Genomic DNA, 20,446 nt, shown 5'->3' with positions numbered 1-20,446 from the left:
TGGCCGACTGGTCGTTTTCCATGCAGAGAGCGTGAATTAGGGGGTACTCGGATCCTGAGCGTCTGTTGATATCGATTCCTGAGTCAACAAGGAACTGTGTAACTAGGGCATTTTGTTCATGAGGACGGGGAGTGCCGGCGACCTGCAAACTCATCGAGTACAAGTGCTCGAATATGGGGACGGTGTCGATATCGGCACCCGCTTCCACAAGAAGCTTGAAACACGCAAACTTGTTGTCAGATGCCGAGTATGCTGCAGCGGATATGGGTGAACCATGATCCCGATATCGTACGTGTAGTAACGACCTCTTTCGTGAAAGAAGAGCCTCGATCACTTTTGTGTGGCCCCAGAAGGCTGCATCTTCCAATACGTTCCGATTGCTTGAGATGCGGTCGTTGTCTTCGTTGATAGGGACTGGCTCACGGATCAGACACCCATCCGCGATAAGCAGCATGGCAATTCCTTCCAGCTCTTGGGGATTGTGCTCTCTGCCATAGTCGTAAAGTGTCTCCAACGGAGTTCCGTGGAACAATCCAGGCCGAGCAGCGGCGGACAAGCCAGGAAACCTCGCAAGTATCATCTTGGTCGCTTGTGTGCTGCGAACCCTGTGCAGTACGTTATTTCGGTATAGGTCACGCGTCGGATCAGCCATTGCATCAAGGAGAAGCCTCATATTGTCCAAACGATCATGCTGCACTGCGTGAACCAGCGCATCATGGGCCCCTGCGCCCAACTCAAGCAGTCTTGCCACAATCGCCGTGTTTTCCTGTTCTGCTGCGTATTTCAGCGCTGCGGTCAATGCCGCGCTATCAAAGCCCTCTTCAAGGAGTCGCCGAAAGACATCCATGTTCCCAGACTTTGCCGTTGCGCCGAGGGCATCGCACATCTTGTGACAGCTGATCTTCGGGTCTGCCCCGGCCGCCAACAGCAATTCTACCGCTGGAAGATGCCCTCGGGAAGCTGCCTGGTGTAGAGGAGTCGTGCCGGAATGCTCCGTCTGGTACCTGTCGTAAAGCGGCGGCTCATTCCAGATTTTCTTCAGGTCGATATTGGCGCCTCCGTTCACTAGGATGCGCAAGGCATCTGTATTGCCGTTCCAAGCCGCCAAGTGCACAGGAGCCCATCCATAGGTATCAAGAATATCTGGAAATGCTCCTCTCGAGAGCACCAGTTTCATGGTATCCTGGCTGCACAACTGAGAAGTAACGTGCAGGAGAGAGGTCAGTCGTCGAGGTACTTGCATTGACACCAGCTCAGGTGGTTCCAGCAGGCTCCGGTCATAATATCCCGGGACCTCGCTCAGATCAATGTTGGCTTTATTGATCACTTCGAGTGAAGTCTGCCGCAGGAGCTTTTGGAACGCATTCGTAGCCTCGTCTGCCAATGCTGCGCGCACAAGATAATAGGGCCATCCTCTTTGTATGTCAAGAGCCACCGCTTTGGCGTAGAGAATGTCTCTCAGTAAAAAGTTGATCTTCTTGCATGTTAACGTCCAGCAACACAATTCAGAGAGTTGAAGATGCTCGGCGATCAGGCACAATAGTTCCAAGCTAATCTGATCCATGACGTGAAGCAACAGGGCGCCGGTGTGGAAATGAAGTGGTGCAGAATTGCGTTTTGTGCTTACTTACTAGTCCATCCATGGCGATTGAGGGCAGATTATATCCTTATCTACATATCTTATTAGGGAGGAGTCAACACCCCATACCATCCTACCATTGCAATTAGAGGCTAGAATCTTACACGAAGTCAGCTCTGAATCTAGGCGTTAAATGGCGCACTTTGTGGCAGTCCACCCCGTAACGGCCGTTGCAGTCGAATCCAAGCATCGGCAACCCGTCAGTCCAGGATATTGACCTAGCTAGCTGCGTAAATGCATCAATTGAAGCCATGGGCACAAAGGTGCGGTTACTAGGTAGTATCATGCCGTCGTGACTGTCTCAACGGTTCTCTAAAGCTGCACGTAGGAGACGCCAGAAAGGCTTTATATTCTTATACGATAAGAATGTAATTCAGCTGGACTATCTTGGGACAGTGGTAGGTACAAGGCGCAATGGACGATGTACAGTATATGATTCTGGAATCATGCGTCGTCTGATGCGCAGCAAAGGGCGATAGTTCAAATCCTCAGCTATTGCCAGATCTGGATAGCTGAAGCAAGGCTTTCTGAAGAAGGGTGGTACATTCTGGAGGTCTTTTGCATTGCGATAGTCCCTATACATTCGAAGTGGCAGTATCTGTCTTTGCAATAAGACAGGCAATATCCCCGGGTGTTATGTTGTCAAGCTCTACTTGTTAGCTGCTGCTCGCTCAGCCAGATAGCGCTGGATATTTGGGCGGGCATGGATGGCCTCCCTCAGCTTCTTCAGCGGCTCTGACAGGGTATCCTAGCGGCGGTCGTCAGCACGAGCTCTATTGCTCCGAAGAATGCACATGTTGAGGGTCAACGTACAGGGCCGCAGCCAATGCACTCGTCGTTATCGAGAGCTTGAAAGACGGCAAAGTCGACGTAGGTAGGCCTGCTGCCCAGCAGGTAGGGGCCACTGTTATCCAGGGAGTAGAAATGGGTGAAGAGATCGTTGAATTTCGTAACGTGCCTGTCCTTGTAATCGGTCGCCTTGGCGGTCAGTTGGTTAACCCAACCAGTCTGAAACGAAGGTAAGCTGAAGTCACAATTGCTGAACGTTATAGGAGCGCAGTAAGTTTAACATTTAGGATTACTTACTCGCCAGTCATTGTACAAGTCAGCTACAGCGTCGACGAGATACTTTTCGTAGTTTGTTTCACCATCGTAGGCACCGGAGCGGCGTGCAAGATAACGAAGAATGGCAAGGTGCTAGAATTGGCTCCCCTTTATTAGCAAAGCTGGCCCATCGTGCAGTGACGCATCACGGCGGCGGCAATCGCAGCACAATTGCGCCCTTACCTGATAGAGCCTTTTGCCATCAATTTTCAAGACTGGCAGAGTGCCAGTGATGCTAACTCCCAGAGATTTATTGACGCCTGGCCAGGTATCATCGTATTCGTAGTATTTATCCTCATACTCGATATTGAGCTCTCGCAAAAACACTCTGGCTCGGGCATTAGCAGGTCGTACATGAAGATGTGGCAGCATTCGAGTCCTCGTTACCGGACGATTTCACCCCTACCAAGGCTTCCCAGGCGGAAGTAGTGAAGTACTGGAGTGGACATGGTCATAATGGCACTGAAGACAATGTGCGTGTAATAGGTAAGAGACCTGAGATGAGCCGGTTCTCGAACTTCCTCCCACCTCTACCTATATATGACTACCCAGCTCCAGAAAGATTCCATTCATTGAGACAGCCACCCAACATGATTATTAATAGTTTGGTGGTAGTTGTCACTTTTACGGGATAGCATAGCATAAGGTAGCCTGATGGATGCACTCTACTGGTGGCCTTGTTGCCCCTACCTTAGGTACCTAGGTTAGTAGTCAGAGAATTCCCTTGGGTACTCGTCTGTGTTTTAATCTTAGCAACCCACCATGTTACTCAACGGAGCGAGAAACAAGCATGGTGAGCATTGCTAGGCCCTTCATTCTGTTGAAAGCTGCGGGGACACAGCCTGTTGACCCTTCTTCCCCGCTGTATCACTAAGCGGAAATTCCGGGTACTAATCGATCATCCATCCGCCCGAGCCTCAATGGCGGCGGCAGACAGAGTAGTGCACGCGGCGAAAGCGGCGAAAGAGCGGTGTCAGAAGTTTTGGTACTCAAACGAACGAAATGATTTCTATGTTGTCCCTTCGATGCGGAAAGGTTGTGGGAAACACTGTTGCGAATTTGTTACATGACCCTAGCTGCTACAGCACGAGGGCTACAGCGTTAACCGCAATGCCAACCATTGCATAGGTACATGCAGAGTATTCTCATCCTGCGATGGCCGGAAAGACTACTTTCGCATACCAAGGCCACAATATTGAGTCACTGGGAAGAGGGATCCTCCCCGGATACTTCACATCTCCCCAAGTATATCTCAAACGTTGTTGACCCAACTCCAGCCATGCTTGATGTCAGGAGACTAGCTCCTCTTAGAAGGGATTACTGCTACCAGTCTTTAGACCCTGAACCCAAGATGTATTCTCTATGTACTTGGTCCCATCATACTTAGGTCAGCCAGCTGGGCTCAGCGTTGCCCGATGACAGTAGAGCAGAAGAGGGCATTCCTAACACCTTACCTAAGGCTTGATGACAACACGCCCTACTGGTACCTGAGACGGAGCCAGGCAGATCAGATCAGCCTTGCTCTCCAAGGCTACTAATTGACGCCATGGCGCATTTGATCGCTGCCGGCCTACACAAGCGGGTCCGTATAAGTTCAAGAATCATGCCCTTGCTTGTAGTCTAAATTTTGAACAACTGATTAAATAGGCACTCTGGAGAAGCTCATCTGCAACAAGTCGACCGAGAAATTCTTCTTTAGGCGCAAAAGCCATGGGAGCTGATCAGCCGTATCATTCACAGAGACCCTGGTGTGCTAAAGAGTTGAAGTAGGATGGGTATTGCACTTATGAAGAAGGTAAAGTTTGTTCCATTATGAAATATATAAGGCTGAGGAGTTGATGAGAAACCCTCCAAAACGCAAGGTATTACTCACGCTTTACCTGAATCCAGAGCAGACATCCTGGTAAACGTTTTGTTGCAGGGCAGCTGCGTTTGTTGGGATGTAGTTGAGGTATGTAGCATATGAGTAGGTCCAGCGAGGATCATTGAGTTCCGTCTTCCAGGTCCAGTAGATCCATCCGTCCATTCCAGGAGACTCGTACAGCTGCTGCTGAGCTGTGAAGAACTTCTTGAAGAAGTTTGCGTCATGCCAGTCGGCACCAGATGTCATGCTCCATTCGCCCGTAATGGCAAAGTCCTGACCGCTTACAACTCGAGAGTCGGTGCAAGCACTGTGCATGAGAGAGTACTGGTCACCGGTGTTGCCAAGGGCAAAGCCAATGTAGTTGTGATCGTCAAAGCCTGTCATGGGGTCATTCTTGACTGCAGCGTTGCTGCGAGCATCGCCAGAGTCCCACTTGCTAGACATGAACTGCACATGCAGCTTCTTGTTGCTGGGAACATTGAGCGCAGCCTCAGCATCGCGGACAGCCTTGAGGGCGCCCGGGTAGTAGGTCTGCACAAGACTCGGGTCTTGGCCAGGGGCCGGGTAGCGATTCCCCCCATCGTGCCTCGAAACCGGCTCATTGAGAACCTCGATCATACCGACGGTTGAATAGGCGGGGTTCGTGTGGATGCGGTTTGTCATCCATGATAGCCACTTCTCTGCACGGCCATAGTCGTACGAGTTGTAAAAGCCCGCGGGGTTGGGGTTTTGGCCCGTGAAGACGTCCTGCTGCTGACCGCCAGGGGCACCGTGGAGATCAATAATCACGTAGATGCCGAGATCAGCGGCCTTCTGGACGACGGCATCGAGGTACGGCAGCATGAGGTTGCCATCAGCAAACGGCTCGCTCGCCTTGTCGACGATGTCGACATAGGACCAGTATCCAATGGGGATACGAATGGTGTTCAGACCGACATCGTGGACCGACTGAACAGTGGCAGGGTTGATCCAGTCTCGCCAGTGGTTCTGGAACTTCTGGTTTCCAGCGGCGCGGTTGTTGCCCGAGTAGTGCTGAAGCATACAGTCGAACTCGGAGGCAGCGCCGTTACAGCCCATGACGTTATTCCACTCATTGGACATCATCCAAGGCTCGCAAATCAGCCATCCTATGAATGGCGCGTGAGCTACGAGTCGCTGAAGCTTTCGCGGTATCGGACATTGACTTACCACCAAAGTTTACACCACGGATCTTTGTGATGCCAGAAGCCAACGAAGGCTCAAAGCGCTTGCCGAGCTTCTCATATCGAAGTGTCTGGTTGAAGGCTGCCAGATCGCGGTCCTGGGGAAGCCACGCAAAGGCGGTGCCGGCGAGAAGGGCCGGAGCAACAATGGAGTATCTCATCTTGGCTGGTGAGCTGTCGGACTTGTCCAAGAGTTGAAGATGAGCGACGCGAAAGCCTTCTGTTTAGTTGCCAGGGACCAAACAGACTTATATACAGACTTAAACTGAGCTCTATTGCTGTATGGCCTGTTCCTGAGGTTCCCTACTTTGTACGCCCTAGCGAGTGAGTAACAAACGGTAGCCCGGTACTTCTTCCTCAGCTATGGTTTGTATCGCATCATCTGGTCCCGCGTTATGCGTGTCGAGCTATGATCTACCAACCATACAATACGAGTTCAGCGCAGGAGAACGCCGGCCCGATTCATTGTAGCATCTTGATTTGGTACTCACAACGTGAGCACATACGCCTAGCCCGAATAAGAATCTGATTAAGCTTACTGTTGCAGATAGCTTCAGACGAGAGTGGACCTTCCTCCTCCATTAAGGCTCAATTTTCCACTTTCCATGCAAATCGAGTCGACTTGTGCCGCTAGCTTCCGTCCAAGGGGCGACTGGCAATCTTATTACTTTGCAGGCGCATGATACTAGTCAGCAATTCTATCAATAAACAAGGCAGAGCGAACGGCACGACAGAAGGCCCAGCCGGGATCGGGCAATTCGAGAATTAACGGAGAAGTGTGAAGGGCTCTCGCATCCGATGTCCGCCGGACACCGCACGCATCACTAATCCATAAAGGGGTTATGGCAAAGCCTTCCAGGCTGACATATTTCCCTCCCCTTTGAAAGCTGTGAGGGTGTCTTGGGTGTGTCACGTAGGCACTGCTGCTGCCGCTAATACAGGCTTTGCCTCTTAGATAGCCAAAGGTTCAGTTCTTCGTACGGATCTGGATTTTATATTTAGACATAGATGCTAGCTCACTCAGCAAGCTTATGCCTATGTATTACATTCAGCCCCGATTAAATGCATCGTTGCTGCTGAACAACCTGTCACACAGAATGCCAGCTTCGGCTTCAGACAAAGTCGCGGGCAGTGTCGATCACCCCTGGGGTTTCGCGCAAGGCATGAGGCATTCACTCTCCTAAAATTAGCGCGTACACGTCTGTGTCGCACGATGGGAATCTCGGCCTTGTCTTGAGACCGTCATATATCGGCAAGTCGTCGCTATGTCCCAAACCAGCAGTTGAAATAATTGGTGTCCCGCTGAGTGGATTGGCGCATATACAGGCTTGCAAAAGCATGAAGCAGGTGAAGAATTGAATTAGGGAACTCGTGTTCTCTGGCTCTCGATTGGCCCATGAAGCGTTGCCGACTCGCAGAAACTAGACGTAGTTGGCTGGAGTTGGTTGTCGAGTTGTCAACTTCTCATTCAGACCTAGACGTTGGGACTTCAAGCTGTCTCGCAAATCCGATTTGTTAACTTTGAATACGACTTGGTGCCGAGACATTTTTGTTTCCGTGACCGAGTTCAAGAGATGCGCGGCAAGACATAAGCTCGGTGCCTTCAAGTGTCCAAGTAAACCTGTCCACAAGCTGCAGCCTCAAAGCGAGAGGCCTGGGTCATGTCCAAAAAGTTTGGAGCTACTTCACAAGCTTCTCAACTAGGTATTAATAAACTGAGTTCGAGACCATTTGAAAGGCGGAGGAGCTTAATAGCTTATTTCCATCACACATACAAGGGTGTCGTCTGCTATTACAAGACGACTGAGAATCAACCCTTAGATAAGGGGTGCTGATAATTTCGAAGTTGGCGAGCTTTTGGGGCTCCACTACTTAATGTGGCAATTCTGTACACTATGAAGTTGCTGGCAGTAGAGGAATGTTGTATGCGTTACCTCTTTGTTAACCACAGCATTCTGATCTGTCTGATAACAAAAAGTCAGAGGGTTCTCTGCACTATGTATAGGGCATAAAGCAGACATTAAGCGGAAAAAGAGCGGATTGTGAGGTGGCATGAAGAGATCCGATGTCACGACCAATAAGCTGCCCAAGATCCTAAGTTGGGGGACGTCCTCATCACGCACCATCGCTGCTGGCTTGGGTGCGCTTCAGAACTCGCTTGAAGCAGGCGCGCAAAGCCTCAATCATACGGTCTCACTAGCCTGTGTGAATGAGCTTGAATTATCAGACTGAGAAACGTCCGGTTCGACCTCCAGGACGCTATGTCGCCGTTCATCACGATGAGCCCTGTTCTGCTCTCTCATGCTGACAGCTACTCTGTTGGCCGGCCCGCTCACGGCAGCAAGGACGCTGAGCTATTGATAGTGTAGCCAAGACTGCTCTTCTTCCAAGGATGAGAATCTGGCCCAGCGTCATGGTGGCGGTAGCTCTTGTTCTTGAACCCTATATAAGGTATATTGAGGCTATCTGAAGGGTGCATTAGCAACATTTGAGTCGTCGACGTGATACGTCGTTTTTGGCTATGCTCTCTTCCCGAATAGAGCGAAATCCCAGATGCTCACCGCGCAACGCCTTGCTTGCAGGGTTCCATGGTAAATATGTACCTTATCAGGATGCGGAAGCCCCCCCTGAGATGAGTTAGTCATCAATTTGTGCATCCCTAGCGGTCGTGTGGGAGCCCCGATACAAGAGGTTCAACCTTCGCCTTCATCTGTACCTACCTAGGTAGTAATCTTCTATCTCTACTCAGTATATGCTTATGAGCCACAATGGCCCAACGTTATGAATTCGCCGAGCTCAAGCTCTCGAATGGGATTCGCCTACTTACAATCGGCTCTGGCGATCATGCGGCACCTTTACAGTGCTTCATTACGGAACACGCAATAGCAGAAGCCCCATTGTATGAGGCACTTTCGTACGCATGGGGCTGTCCTGACAGCAAAGACGAAGGTCGTCCTTCTATAACCTTGAACGGCCAACAACTTGACATATCGTATGCACTGGAGCAGGCACTGCGAAGACTACGAAAAGCCGATAGTGCGCGGGTTATGTGGATTGATAGAGTTTGCATCGACCAGGCAAACGAAGACGAGCGCACTGCCCAAGTGGCTCTTATGCCGTACATTTATCGCAGCGCAGCAAGAGTGGTTGCGTGGATTGGGGAGAAGACCCATGATAGTGATCGTGCGCTGTTGTTTCTGAAGGAAATGGCTATGCATCAGAAGTACTATCTACGGAACATTTGGCGAGATGGTGAACGATTAGGAAGCGACACAAGTTCTGAGTGTGGTGCTGGAGTTTCTGCCAGTCCTTCTGAGGGAGGGGCAAACTTGGTGAATGATGCATGGGAGCCCCTCTCACAGTATTTCAGCCATCAAGAAATTGAAGGGATGAAAAGGCTGAGTATAACAGATGTAAGATATAAGATTATGGACAACAACAAGCAGAACGGACACATTCTTACGGGTGTTCCTGTCTTGTATACCTCCGCGTACCATCCGTTCTTCGAGGATGCTCGACAAGCCGACTGGGAGGCTCTTGACAACCTTTTTGCAAGGCCATGGTGGTCGCGAACATGGGTGGTGCAGGAGATTTGGCAATCGAGAGAGGCTATCCTTCAGTGCGGGGACTCGAAACTCAAATGGACTACCGTGAGAAAGGCCATGCAGTACCAAGAGGCCTGGGACGATATGGGTTGCTTAGTTAGGAGTACTAAGCGATGGGAGCTTTGGGCCACTTTGAAGCGGCGATATGGGCTGGCAATACACATCTCTCAGAAGAGACTTTTCGCCAGCAAATTGTCGGATCTGCTGTGGAATATCTGGGATCGAGATGCTACTGATCCGAGAGACAAGGTATTCGCCATCTTGGGTCTTGTTGGAAAGGACTACAGCGACACTTTGCCTGATATAGACTATTCCAAGTCTATGGAGCAGGTATATCGAGAGACGGCGTCTTTCATCATGATGCGGGAGAAGACACTCGATCTTCTTCTCGCCGCGTCCGGTCTCCAAAGCCAAGGGACTTTGCCATCGTGGGTTCCCGACTGGAGGCGGGCGGCCAACGAATATCGACCAGCTCTCTTCATCAATGCCTCTTTGATGCGAATACAATGTTACTTCATTGGTTCTGCGGAGGCTCTATATCTCAATGGCCATGGATATTCTGCTTCAGGAGGACTAGAGGCTCGAGTGGCTTTCAATGATGATCTAAGCATTTTATGTGTTTACGGCCTGCTTTTTGATGCCGTAACGGAAGTTTCAGCAGATTGCGGGGCCTTTCCCAGTTATGATAACATCATTCGAGCTTCAGACTCTTTGATGAGAAAGTCATACCGGAACGGTCCGTCACTACCGAAGGCTCCTCTCGGTGAGAAGGAACTGAAGAGGATTCTTACAGCAGGGTCATTCATAGACCCTCATAGCTTGCGGACGGAGAGCCAGGTCATCGAAAATGTCATGAGGCTAAGGCGCTGTTTTGTCACGAAAGGCGGCCATTTCTGCGTTGGGCCCTCTAAAACGCAACCCGGAGACGTCGTCTCGATTCTTGCTGGCTGCAACTTCCCGATGGTCCTTCGACCCATTGGCAGCCGCTTTCACTTAGTCGGAGAGGCCTATGGTATGTCTCTCAATCTCAAAGGAGGGGTGTTTGCGTATGTAACTGACGAGTCCAGTTCCTGACTATATGGCTGGGGAAATACTAGAAGACTTTCCACTAGGAACATCCGAATGGGCCAGTATCCTCATACAATAGTGCTGCAGAAGTCCTTCGCTTCAATGAATGGATATTCTTGGGCCATATAAGGTATGTTGGTGGATCAAATAACGATCCTACCTCCGAGGCTAATGTTACGCTGGGCTGTAAGATACCAATCGTTCATGCTACTCAGACAAGCAAGTTTTAGCCACATTCGTTCGTGACCTTTGACCCTATTCAATCTTCCTATGATTCGGTAATCTCACACGTATTGGTTACCGTGCGTGCTCCCAAGCGAATCCTGAACGTGGACTATCACAGTCAAATTAGCTATGAGAACGCTTTGCGAGCGAGCTATTGATCTCAGCTTAGGATGCCAATATTGCCTCCCGTCACCTTCTTCCTAAGAAACACCGTTCGGCACGAAGAGCATCCCCAAACCATGACAATTGACTCGATTTGACCATAGCTGAATGGTATTTAGCAACCAATTGATTGAATCACAGATCTATATCGCGTAGGCTGTACCTTTTGGTGAGATATTCTCTTCGGCCACGACGCGCTCGAATCATGCCGTTGTTGTCTTTTCCATACCCGCTTCCACCATGAGATCATACGTCTTGAAGTCCCTTAGTGGCACCTTTCTTTGAAAGAGAATATCCAGCTCCTCAAAAGTTCTTCCCTGGCTTTCTGGTAATCTGAAGTGACACCAGATGGCACAGAAGAAGCTGATTCCGCCAAATAAGAAGCCTGCTTTTCCTCCCCAGTTGGCCTGATCACTGTTCAGCATATAGGGCATTGCGATTGTGCTGATGATGTTGAAGAAAGACTGAACCGCAGTAGAAACAGCAATAGACTTTGTTCGCAGTCGAGTAGAGGATATCTCGGATATAATGACGAAGCAGATAGGTCCAACTGTCATCTGATAGATGAATGTCCATCTGAACGTTCAAGACTCAGAATTAGCGATGCGAGGCCATGAGTATGCGGACCAAACCCTCAAACAGCGAACTTACACATCCATGCAGCTAGCCATTGCCCAGATTGCGCCGGTGTTATGCGCCGGGATGCTGAGAAAGCCAATGATAAAGAGCAGCAATGTCATCACCCACATGCCCGTGGTGTAGATTGTTCGACGGCCGAGATTAAACTAGCACCGCTTTCCTCAGATCCATCCTCGCCAAGCTCCGGGGCAAACTTACATAATTGAGCAGGAACCACGATGTGATGGTTCCGACGAATCCCAGTGCCGTGTTACCAACGCCCACTATAATAAATCTGTCAGTCAGGTAACACTTCATGCTGTTGCGCAAAGATCGGCCCTCACTATCGAATGCATCTGAAGGATCTAGGCCAGCTTGTTCGAAAAAGTAGTTTGCATAGCCGATGAGCGGGTTTCCCGCGATAACCTGAATGAGATATACCATGATGGTGATTTCCGTCCGTACCCGGTTGACGCCCTTGAATAGATCCCAGTAACTGGTTGTCGCTTCGAATTCTTGCTCCAACAAGTCAGTCTGCTCAACTCCAAGCAGCACTTGGTCGATATTTGGAGCATTCTTCGATGACGATAGTTTTACCAGGGCGCTGCGGGCATCATCTTTTCGCCCTTGGCGGACAAGCCAGTATGGGCTTTCCGGAGCAAAGGGCAACCCCACGAGGATGATCAAAGGCCAAAGCCATTGTAGTGCCTGAGAAAGTAACCGGGTTAACTGATGTAGTTTGGATGCAGGAGTTTCGCGTTATGCGGGGTCTAATACGTACAAAGGGCGCCTTATATGCCCATTCATCCTCCCGACCCTCAAGGCCAGCAGCAACTCCTTGGGCTATGAACTGTCCAATAACAAAGGCCAGATTTATAAAGGCCGTGAGTAGGCCTCGGAGGGCCAAGGGGCATATTTCGGACGCGTACGTCGGGGCTATCACCACGTAGAACCCGTAAGCTAAGCCGCCGAGGATTTCGCCAGCACAGAGCATCGGAAGAGATGTGGCAAAAAACTGCACAAAGACGAATCCGATGGACCACACGCAGCACACAGCCAGAGTCCATCTACGTCCAAAGCGTTCCATAGGATAGCCGCTGGCAAGTGCGCCCAGGACTTGGCCGATGGGGTTGCCCATTCCAAGGGCAGTCTGCCATGGAGCAGGGATTTCGTAGGAGCCGCCGACCAGATTTCCGTACCTCGTTTGGAACGCCGGAAGAGCATAGAAAGAGAAGATGATTTGACCGTCGTAGCCTGACATGATGACAGCAATGCTGAAGAACATGGCCCAGAATGTTGCCGTGGGATACTGTCGCATAGCTTGCCAGAAGCCCAGTTCGTGTTCAACACGGGTGATGTCGCGAGTCACATCGATGTGAACAAGCTCGCCCTTCTCCGTGGCCCTCGCATCGTGCCCCCTCGCAGCTGTCTCTTCATGCTTCTCCATGGTGGGATCGCGAGTTCCAGAGGCCAAAGAGTTGGCCAACAGCTCCCGACGCGATGCTGTGATTCATGTGGGGTGCGTTGGATCGGAGAAAGGCAAGAAGCAGACTCATTTATAGCGGGCTACATCAGTCATATGTATATACAGGCCTGGCAGAGTGTCTTGCACGCCACATGGAATGTCGGTTACCTGGGCCTGGCGTTGTGTGGGGGATAATACTGGCAAATTAGTAAATTCGCCCGAACCTCAATCTGCCGATCTACTCGAAAAGAAACTCTTGATATCCCGGGGGCGTTCCAGTCAGGGAAAGCTTGGTGTCCTTGTCAACAATGTAACGTCACTTGAGTCGCGTTTATACAGTTCGTATGGATGTGCTCCCATTAATTTTTCCGTTGCCAACGTCCGGCATATGTACGGGGGTTGATACCCGGTCGAGAACTAGGCATTTACAAGCACCTGTCTCTGTCATAAAGCGACTGAAGTCCCACGAGGATGGAAAAGCTTCTTCCAAGAACCCCTGGTTAGCGTTGATAAGCTATAGTCCAGCGTGCCGATTTGCCGAGAGATGGATCAATATCGTCGACCCTGATGAATCGCAATGCGGGGGATAATGCGGAGTAATTGGAGCAAAAGCTGGGTTGGGCAACGTCTCGGCACGAGGTCATCAGATCTAGGCGCCTGCCAAATATCGTAAGGACCCCCCCGCGTAGTAGATTGTAACACAGGATCCACGTACACCTTTGTACTTTATGTTTGAGTAAAACTACTCCCTCTGTATTTCTCGCGTTGTACGCCGCAAGTGAGCCCAAGTAGATGAAAAATCGCCCTCTGGATCCTAATAGATGGCATTATTATTAATCCGCGCGACCTGGGTCGTTGTATTCACTCCGTACCTCTCTGAAACCAACATTTTCTTCGCAGCGGGGTCCAGAAGCAAAGAAGCAATGAGCTATGAGTATCAGCAAACCGCTTTGCAGGACAAGAGCACTTCAACATGGCCTGAATAGAATATGCGGTTGTAGATAACTTGATGCCCCTAACTACATGCAGCTTACACGCCTCTAGCCTTAGCATATCAGTACCTATCAATGAGATAAGGTGAGATAAGTCTGGATACAACCTTGATCTCATGCGTGTCGTTAACAGTGGATACATGCTTATCTACATTTTCCACACCGGTGATAAAGGAGCGACCTTTGCAGGCGTGGTGGCTCATGTGCTTGCTAGATTGGATCAATCAAATGACAGTATCATCAATCGTCTGCAATAAATGACTAACTTATAATTCTCGGTTAGCGGACGGCTTCACCAATCTATACCTTAAAGCATCAAATGGCGATGAGAGCACTAGAAATGACCTTATTTCAACTTTCTTATGGGCCACTCGTCCGCTTGCCGGTTGTATAAACGCAGCTCCCTGGGCTCTGATTGAGCAAAGTCCTTCAAAACGATAAGTCATGTTTTTTTTTTGCCAGTATGAAAAAGGGGTACCTTGCAGAGGTATGCACAGGAAGTAAACATACTATATATCACGAATGCACCTACAGCTGGGACAATAAGTAAGTCGGCAATATACCCCAGATGCCCACATTTATCTGGATAACCGTAACATACCCTACCTAATCCATACATGTATAAGTGCCTTTTTCCACAATGAATTAGCGCTGTAGGAAGAATTCTGCTGTAGACAACGTCACTTGTTTTACATTGCACAATGAATATCGCCCGGGCCGAGCACGTCACAATTGAGAGAGCATTGAAACACCTAGGTATTTAAACATTAATAATAAACTTCACGAGGCTATAAAAGTTGCCTATCAAGTCAAATCGTTGTGAGGCGGTAACATGTGCGAATCCCATAGGTGATGTAGCAAGCAACATTTTCGCTGTCCATTGTTTTGGTAGCTTTGCGTCGATATATCAAAATTCTCATGTGAAAGCACGCTCCAACAGCCCTTTGCAAACAGGTAATTTTATCCTAAGTGAACCTCTACAGCTTATAGCATTGTTTATCCCCTAGTTTCTACAGGCATGAATTCTCTTTATAAAACCTCAAAGGAAAAAAGAAAAAAAGGAAAGAGGAAGTTCACACAAAAAAGGATACACATTGCCTTTCGCGCATTAATGGCTAATGGTGGGAAAGCACTGCCCAGGAAGAGGGAGCAAGGAAGTCTAGACAATGGCGGGGTCGATAGGTTACCTAGGTAGTAAGTCTGGATCAAGGGATGGTTTAGAGGTGGTTTAGAAGAGGGGTTGGACCTCATGGGACCAATATATAGGTAGGTACCTCGAACTCAAAATAAAAAGATCCTATTTCCCACATCATCTGGCCTCCAGACTTCCCCACGTCACCCTGATCATTGAGATTGACGAGGTCAATGTGGATACGCGTTAGCGTTTGAGAGTCTCACTGCTGCAACACAAACTCTCATGACCTCTGAAGATGACAAAGAAGCGTGTGTTGGTTTGCTGGGGTGTCGACGTCGACGCAGTCGCGGGATGGTTAGGCTCCTATGGAGGCGAGAACTCAACAAGCGACATCAGCAGAGGCAAGTTGGGGCCTGAAGAGCCCACCTTTTCGGAGAGTGACAAGACAGCTAAACAGGATGTTCAGGAATCTTTGCCGCCACTGTTGGAACGCAGCGTATGCTGAAGATGTTTAGCAAATATGACATCAAAGCGACGTGGTTCATTCCAGGTCACACTCTCGAGTCGTTCCCAAACGAGATGGCGGAGGTGCGAGACGCTGGCCATGAGATCGGCCTGCACGGTTATTCTCACGAAAACCCGGCAGATATGACGTTAGAACAACAACGGGCTGTCCTCGACAAGAGTTACAAGCTTCTCACTAAGTTTTGCGGTAAACCGCCCAAAGGAAGCGTCGCTCCTTGGTGGGAGGCCAGCGCTGAGGGAGCGCAGCTACTTCTGGATTACGGAATTGAATATGACCACAGCCTGAGCCACCATGACTGTCAGGCTTATTATCTTCGGACTGGCGATTCGTGGACAAAAATTGACTATAGCAAAAACCCTGAAGAATGGATGAAACCGCTCGTCAACGGTAGGGAAACGGGACTTGTCGAGATTCCTGCCAACTGGTATATCGACGACCTGCCGCCGATGATGTTCGTCAAATCGGCGCCCAACAGCCATGGCTATGTGAACCCGAGGGATGTCGAGGACATTTGGAGAGATACTTTCGACTACTGTTACCGAGAGTATAATGAGTTCATATTCCCGATTACTTGCCACCCCGATGTGTCGGGCCGTCCACAGGTCATTTTGATGCACGAACGGTGAGTAGCGACTCCAGTGAATCCCTTCACAAAAACGCGGCAACGCCAGTCTTCGGCTCTGACCACTCTCAGGCTTATTGAGCACTTCTTGAAACACGAGGGGGTTGAATTTGTCACGATGGGATACATCTGTGATGATTTCAAGAGACGAAATCCTCCGATGGATGGCGCTACAATGCCTGCTACAACACCCAGTATCCTGCCCAGCGGATAGGAGGAGCTGGCTGAACAAAACGCTAGACAAGAGACAATGCAGAGTTGAACCATTCTTCGTGCTTATCCTCAGCAATACATGGGATATTGCACTCGAGTCATTAGATTTGCAGCCTCTTGGGCGTATTTGCACTGCAACCTCAAAGTCTCCCCGCATCTGAGCATGACGAAGGGGAAAGGCAAGCATGCAATTGTGAAGAGCCCAGATATCGAACTCGACCAATGACTCCCGAGTCTTTCGTGCGGCTGGCTGGTGAACAGGGGAAATGCCATACCGAAGTACGCCCTGAGCATTGCTGAGGCCCTAAGTACCGAAGCTGCGTAGATAGTGTATGAGTCGATGCAGTAGTCGAGGAACGAAATGAAGCCTGGGACGCAACGGAAGCCAAAGGGTGCCGATAGGATAATGCTCGCAGTCCAATGTTTGCTGGTCGAGTTCGTCCACGCAAAGGCGTAGAGGCCGATGGGTAACGCAACGGCAACGACTGCTCCGGCTGGCAACCGCGACTCGAGTGTTGCCAATTTGCCGAGTTTCCTGTCAATATCTTGTGTCGTCAAAAATGGTATAAAGTGTCCCGATCAGCATGCCATAGACCAGGTCGAGAAATGCCCGGCCGCCCAGACCTTCGTCCCTTCCTCGTCCTCGCTGATACGCGATAGATGGTGCAGGCAATGAACATGTATGTAGATGGTGTTGTATAGTATTGCCAAATGCATGGCGGCAATCAGGACAATAGGCTCGCAAGGAAGAAGAAGTCAGGGCCGCACCAGGGCTTTTCGAAAGGCTTGAGTTGATGCAGATGTGTTATGATCTTGCTGCAGAGCGCTTGTGCAAAGTCTTCCGGTTATCCTCGAAGATTAGGCTACTCTCTAGTTCAATATCACCGGGTCCATGAATTCCGGGGACCAATATTGAGGCGATAATCCATACAATGCCGATGGACATGCTGCAGACGCCTTGCACCCTTCTCCAGCCAGCATATATAGAATGAACCCTCCTATTATTGGACCCAGGACAGGCCCCATATTTGGAGCGGATCATTGCCAGTCCTCGCTCTGCAGCCGGAGACATTCAGCGATGACACCACCGGAGTTTGCGGGAGGCAACTCGCCAAACATTCCGGCCATAAACCTGAACACCAATACGGCAGGCATGAAGCCGGCCCCAGCAGAAGCGTCCACGAAGGCAACCATGCACGCATGTGTCGTCACGAAAAACATTCTTCTGCAGTATATCTCGGAAAGTGGCGCCCACAACACGAGTCCGATGGCGAAGCCCAGGACGACTAACGACATACCGGGAGAAAAGAGCTCTTTCCTACATTGTAAGTCCGCCAGGACTTCGTCCGCATAGCCGGCATAGCTTGAGGAGGTGAGTGTAACAGCGAAGACGGAAACAGTTGCTATAAGGATGACTAACCATTTATTGAAAGAGGAAACAAAAATAAGTTTTCCGGGTCGCAATTGTAGGACTCAACAAGTTCTGGTTCGGATGTTGTGCCAGCCCCATCGTAGAATTTCGCCGCTGCGAGTTCTCCGTGGCCAGCAAGCTCAAGGTGCATTATCGTCATGGTAGTTCAAGACCAGCGTAGCCATAAAATACTCTTCGATAGGGACTGGAGTGCAAAACGTGGATTCGAGATAAGGAGTACAGTAGGGGCGACATTCAGACTGTGATCTGAGAGATCATACGGTTTGGGAACATTGATCAGCTGCGTTGCGTCCCAACATCCTCTTACTTCGACAGTACTCGGACAAGTGGTGACCAGAAAAACGCGGACCGCAAATCGAATATATACACCCTGAGCAGCATCAAGAGCACCAATTTTGGTGGACTAGTTGCAGATCTCATGTGTGTATAATTACTATCTTGTGTGTTCAATATCGCCCCAATCCGCGTTTTTCTGGTCACCGCTTGTCGGAACATATTCCGACAACCTTCAAGGTACCTCGCATCCCCCGAACCGTCTGCGTTGCGCCCGAGCCGGGATTACTCGGGTTCTCAAAAACGGGCCTACACACCGAGCGCTTACCCTAATATTCCACCGGCATCCCCGTGTCGAACCGCCTACACTTGACACACAGTGCAGTATTTCTCGAAAGAACGAATATTCGCACTTTACGTCGAATGATCAACAATGCTCGAACTTGACATCTGTCCTCTAGAATCAGTGTTTGAAGCCTGTCGGACTTGAGTAGACCATGTCATCACATGTGCAGCTCCATAAGGCCATATAAGTGGTCAAGGTGGACCTTTCTGATCAGTGCATACGAGTACTGATTGACATTTGATGCGCCTTAATACTTTTAGAGTACAGATATCATAATGCTCAACGAGTGATTACTCTGGAAAAAGTGACAAACATGAAGCTAGAATTCAAAGTCGCCAGGAGCCTGCCTAATCCTTCGTCACTCGGGCTTATTCCTCCTCTGGCCAAACGTTGTATCCAAACGTGTCCTTCATGTTGACAAATCTAGTATGTCTCCCCTTAGCAACCTGTTGAATCGCCTCAAAGTCTTCATCACTCAGCTCCGGAATGTTGAAGTTGCTTTCAATACGGCTTGGAGTTGAGCTCTTTGGGAGGACCACATATCCTCGCTTCAGGCCCCATGCCAATAGGATCTGGGCAAGGCTGTAGCCGCTTCGCTCGGCAACCGCTTTGAGTGTCGGGTTGTCGCGCACTCGCTCGCCGGTGCTTGGGACCTGGTTCTGCGAGCCCAGCGGCGAGTAGGCTTCGGGCAGGATCCCGTTCTCAAAGCAGAACGCCACAAGCTCTTCGTTTGGTAGGAATGGGTGAATCTCAATCTGGTTCACTGCCGGCTTGATCTTGGCGATCTGAAGGAGCTTCTTCAACCCCGGAATCGTCCAGTTGGATACTCCAATTGCCTTGACGAGGCCGCTTTCAACAAGCTCTTCCATGGCTCGCCATGTTGGCTCTGGGTTTTCCGTCAGGGCTTGGTTGATGACATACTTGCCATCGGGGCCCAGCTTGACGCTCCTGTCGCTGTTCTTCTCGGCCGCGATTGGCCAGTGGACGAGGAACAGGTCAATGTAATCGACCTTGAGGTTTTCGCACGAGTTCTTGGCGCTCCACTTGACGTCCTCTGGCTCATGCAGGTGGTTCCAAACTTTGGTGCAAATGAAGAGATCCTCGCGTTTCACGTCGGGTCGGCGGGCGAGAAAATCGCGTACCGCGTCACCAACCTCATCTTCGTTGTGGTAAAACCACGCGCAATCAAGGTGGCGGTATCCAACGTCCAGTGCCTTTGTAACAGCTGCGTATGTCTCGCCCTTGGCACCCTCATTGGCGAATGTGCCGAACCCGACCGCGGGTATCTTGGCACCGGTGTTCAGAGTGTACGTCTTGGAGGCCATTCTCTCAGAACGATTCCGTGGTTCGTGCCTTGTCTCCGGTGTGTAGGAAACTCGAGCTTTCGGCTGAGGGATTGTGGTGATGTTTGGCGTGGAATAGATAACGGGAATAAGTGTGACCTTTTGCTCTCGAATGGGAACACGGAAATGGATAAGCGTTCAGGGTGTTATGTATGTATGCCTTGACCAGAGATACGACGTATCGTGTTGTCTCATGCAAAGCGACTCGTGAGATTGCCGTTTCTTATACAGGGATATGATAGGTCTCGTTGCAGTACGCCGTCCAAATATCCAACGACTGAGGTGTCGAGATACTGCACAGAACTTATCCACCCAAGCCACCCTGATGACGCTCAATGGAGCCCACAATCTTGATTCCCTTGCGGTGGAATCCCCTTCTGCAGCTAGAGGGATTTTCGCCTACGTGAAGTCTCACAAAATGACGCAAGAGGCGGGTAACCTTCATCATTCCCCGACCAGTTTTCATGAAGATCTGCGAAATCTTGACCGAGTTTCGCCTCCTGGCCCCCCCTTGACGGATGTCAATGGCCGGAGTCACTATGCTTCCGCATTCCTTGGCGTGACATCGTATCAGGATTCATTGGGCGAATCTCATCGTCTAAATCCGCCACT

At 50.1% G+C, this 20,446-nt stretch overlaps 8 protein-coding genes across 8 annotated transcripts; 2 read left to right on the top strand and 6 right to left on the bottom strand.

Moving 5' to 3' along the window:
- Positions 1–907: 907 nt before the first annotated feature.
- TRIREDRAFT_65117 (uncharacterized protein) lies at positions 908–1,243 on the bottom strand (the record flags this gene model as incomplete). Its single annotated transcript, XM_006966885.1, has 1 exon — positions 908–1,243. A coding segment is annotated over one exon (336 nt), but the record flags the coding sequence as incomplete, so codon positions are not given.
- Positions 1,244–2,101: 858 nt separating this feature from the next.
- Positions 2,102–3,192, bottom strand: TRIREDRAFT_49946 (uncharacterized protein; the record flags this gene model as incomplete). Its single annotated transcript, XM_006966884.1, has 5 exons — positions 2,102–2,387; positions 2,453–2,647; positions 2,726–2,836; positions 2,927–3,071; positions 3,131–3,192. 5 exons carry the CDS (start codon positions 3,190–3,192, stop codon positions 2,289–2,291), a joined length of 612 nt encoding a protein of 203 aa, XP_006966946.1. The 3' UTR covers positions 2,102–2,288.
- Positions 3,193–4,619: 1,427 nt separating this feature from the next.
- Positions 4,620–5,970, bottom strand: TRIREDRAFT_64906 (glycoside hydrolase family 5; the record flags this gene model as incomplete). Its single annotated transcript, XM_006966883.1, has 2 exons — positions 4,620–5,734; positions 5,796–5,970. 2 exons carry the CDS (start codon positions 5,968–5,970, stop codon positions 4,620–4,622), a joined length of 1,290 nt encoding a protein of 429 aa, XP_006966945.1.
- A 2,607-nt stretch (positions 5,971–8,577) lies between these two features.
- Positions 8,578–10,561, top strand: TRIREDRAFT_109206 (uncharacterized protein; the record flags this gene model as incomplete). Its single annotated transcript, XM_006966989.1, has 2 exons — positions 8,578–10,426; positions 10,527–10,561. The coding sequence occupies 2 exons, from the start codon at positions 8,578–8,580 to the stop codon at positions 10,559–10,561; spliced, it is 1,884 nt and encodes a 627-aa protein (XP_006967051.1).
- A 511-nt stretch (positions 10,562–11,072) lies between these two features.
- On the bottom strand, positions 11,073–12,934 carry TRIREDRAFT_65191 (uncharacterized protein; the record flags this gene model as incomplete). The annotated part of the gene is made up of 5 exons (XM_006966882.1): positions 11,073–11,445; positions 11,521–11,654; positions 11,707–11,771; positions 11,832–12,195; positions 12,269–12,934. 5 exons carry the CDS (start codon positions 12,932–12,934, stop codon positions 11,073–11,075), a joined length of 1,602 nt encoding a protein of 533 aa, XP_006966944.1.
- A 2,440-nt stretch (positions 12,935–15,374) lies between these two features.
- On the top strand, positions 15,375–16,441 carry TRIREDRAFT_65215 (carbohydrate esterase family 4; the record flags this gene model as incomplete). Its single annotated transcript, XM_006966988.1, has 3 exons — positions 15,375–15,516; positions 15,546–16,227; positions 16,300–16,441. The coding sequence occupies 3 exons, from the start codon at positions 15,375–15,377 to the stop codon at positions 16,439–16,441; spliced, it is 966 nt and encodes a 321-aa protein (XP_006967050.1).
- A 110-nt stretch (positions 16,442–16,551) lies between these two features.
- Positions 16,552–17,954, bottom strand: TRIREDRAFT_71817 (uncharacterized protein). The gene has a single exon (XM_006966881.1). It carries the CDS (start codon positions 17,734–17,736, stop codon positions 17,479–17,481), a length of 258 nt encoding a protein of 85 aa, XP_006966943.1. The 5' UTR covers positions 17,737–17,954; the 3' UTR covers positions 16,552–17,478.
- Positions 17,955–18,859: 905 nt separating this feature from the next.
- On the bottom strand, positions 18,860–19,999 carry gld1 (glycerol dehydrogenase; the record flags this gene model as incomplete). The annotated part of the gene is made up of 1 exon (XM_006966880.1): positions 18,860–19,999. Exon 1 carries the CDS (start codon positions 19,814–19,816, stop codon positions 18,860–18,862), a length of 957 nt encoding a protein of 318 aa, XP_006966942.1. The 5' UTR covers positions 19,817–19,999.
- Positions 20,000–20,446: the final 447 nt, after the last annotated feature.

Source organism: Trichoderma reesei, assembly GCF_000167675.1.
Source record: "Trichoderma reesei QM6a unplaced genomic scaffold TRIREscaffold_15, whole genome shotgun sequence".
Classification (NCBI taxonomy): Eukaryota; Fungi; Ascomycota; class Sordariomycetes; order Hypocreales; family Hypocreaceae; genus Trichoderma; species Trichoderma reesei.
The sequence above is the reverse complement of the archived record's forward strand: the minus strand, read 5'-3'. Positions and strand labels throughout refer to the sequence as shown.

What these genes read in the sequence shown, in the direction of transcription:
- TRIREDRAFT_71817 (XM_006966881.1), bottom strand. Translation starts at nt 17,736, where the DNA reads ATGTCGTTAGTCGTCCTGGGCTTCGCCATCGGACTCGTGTTGTGGGCG.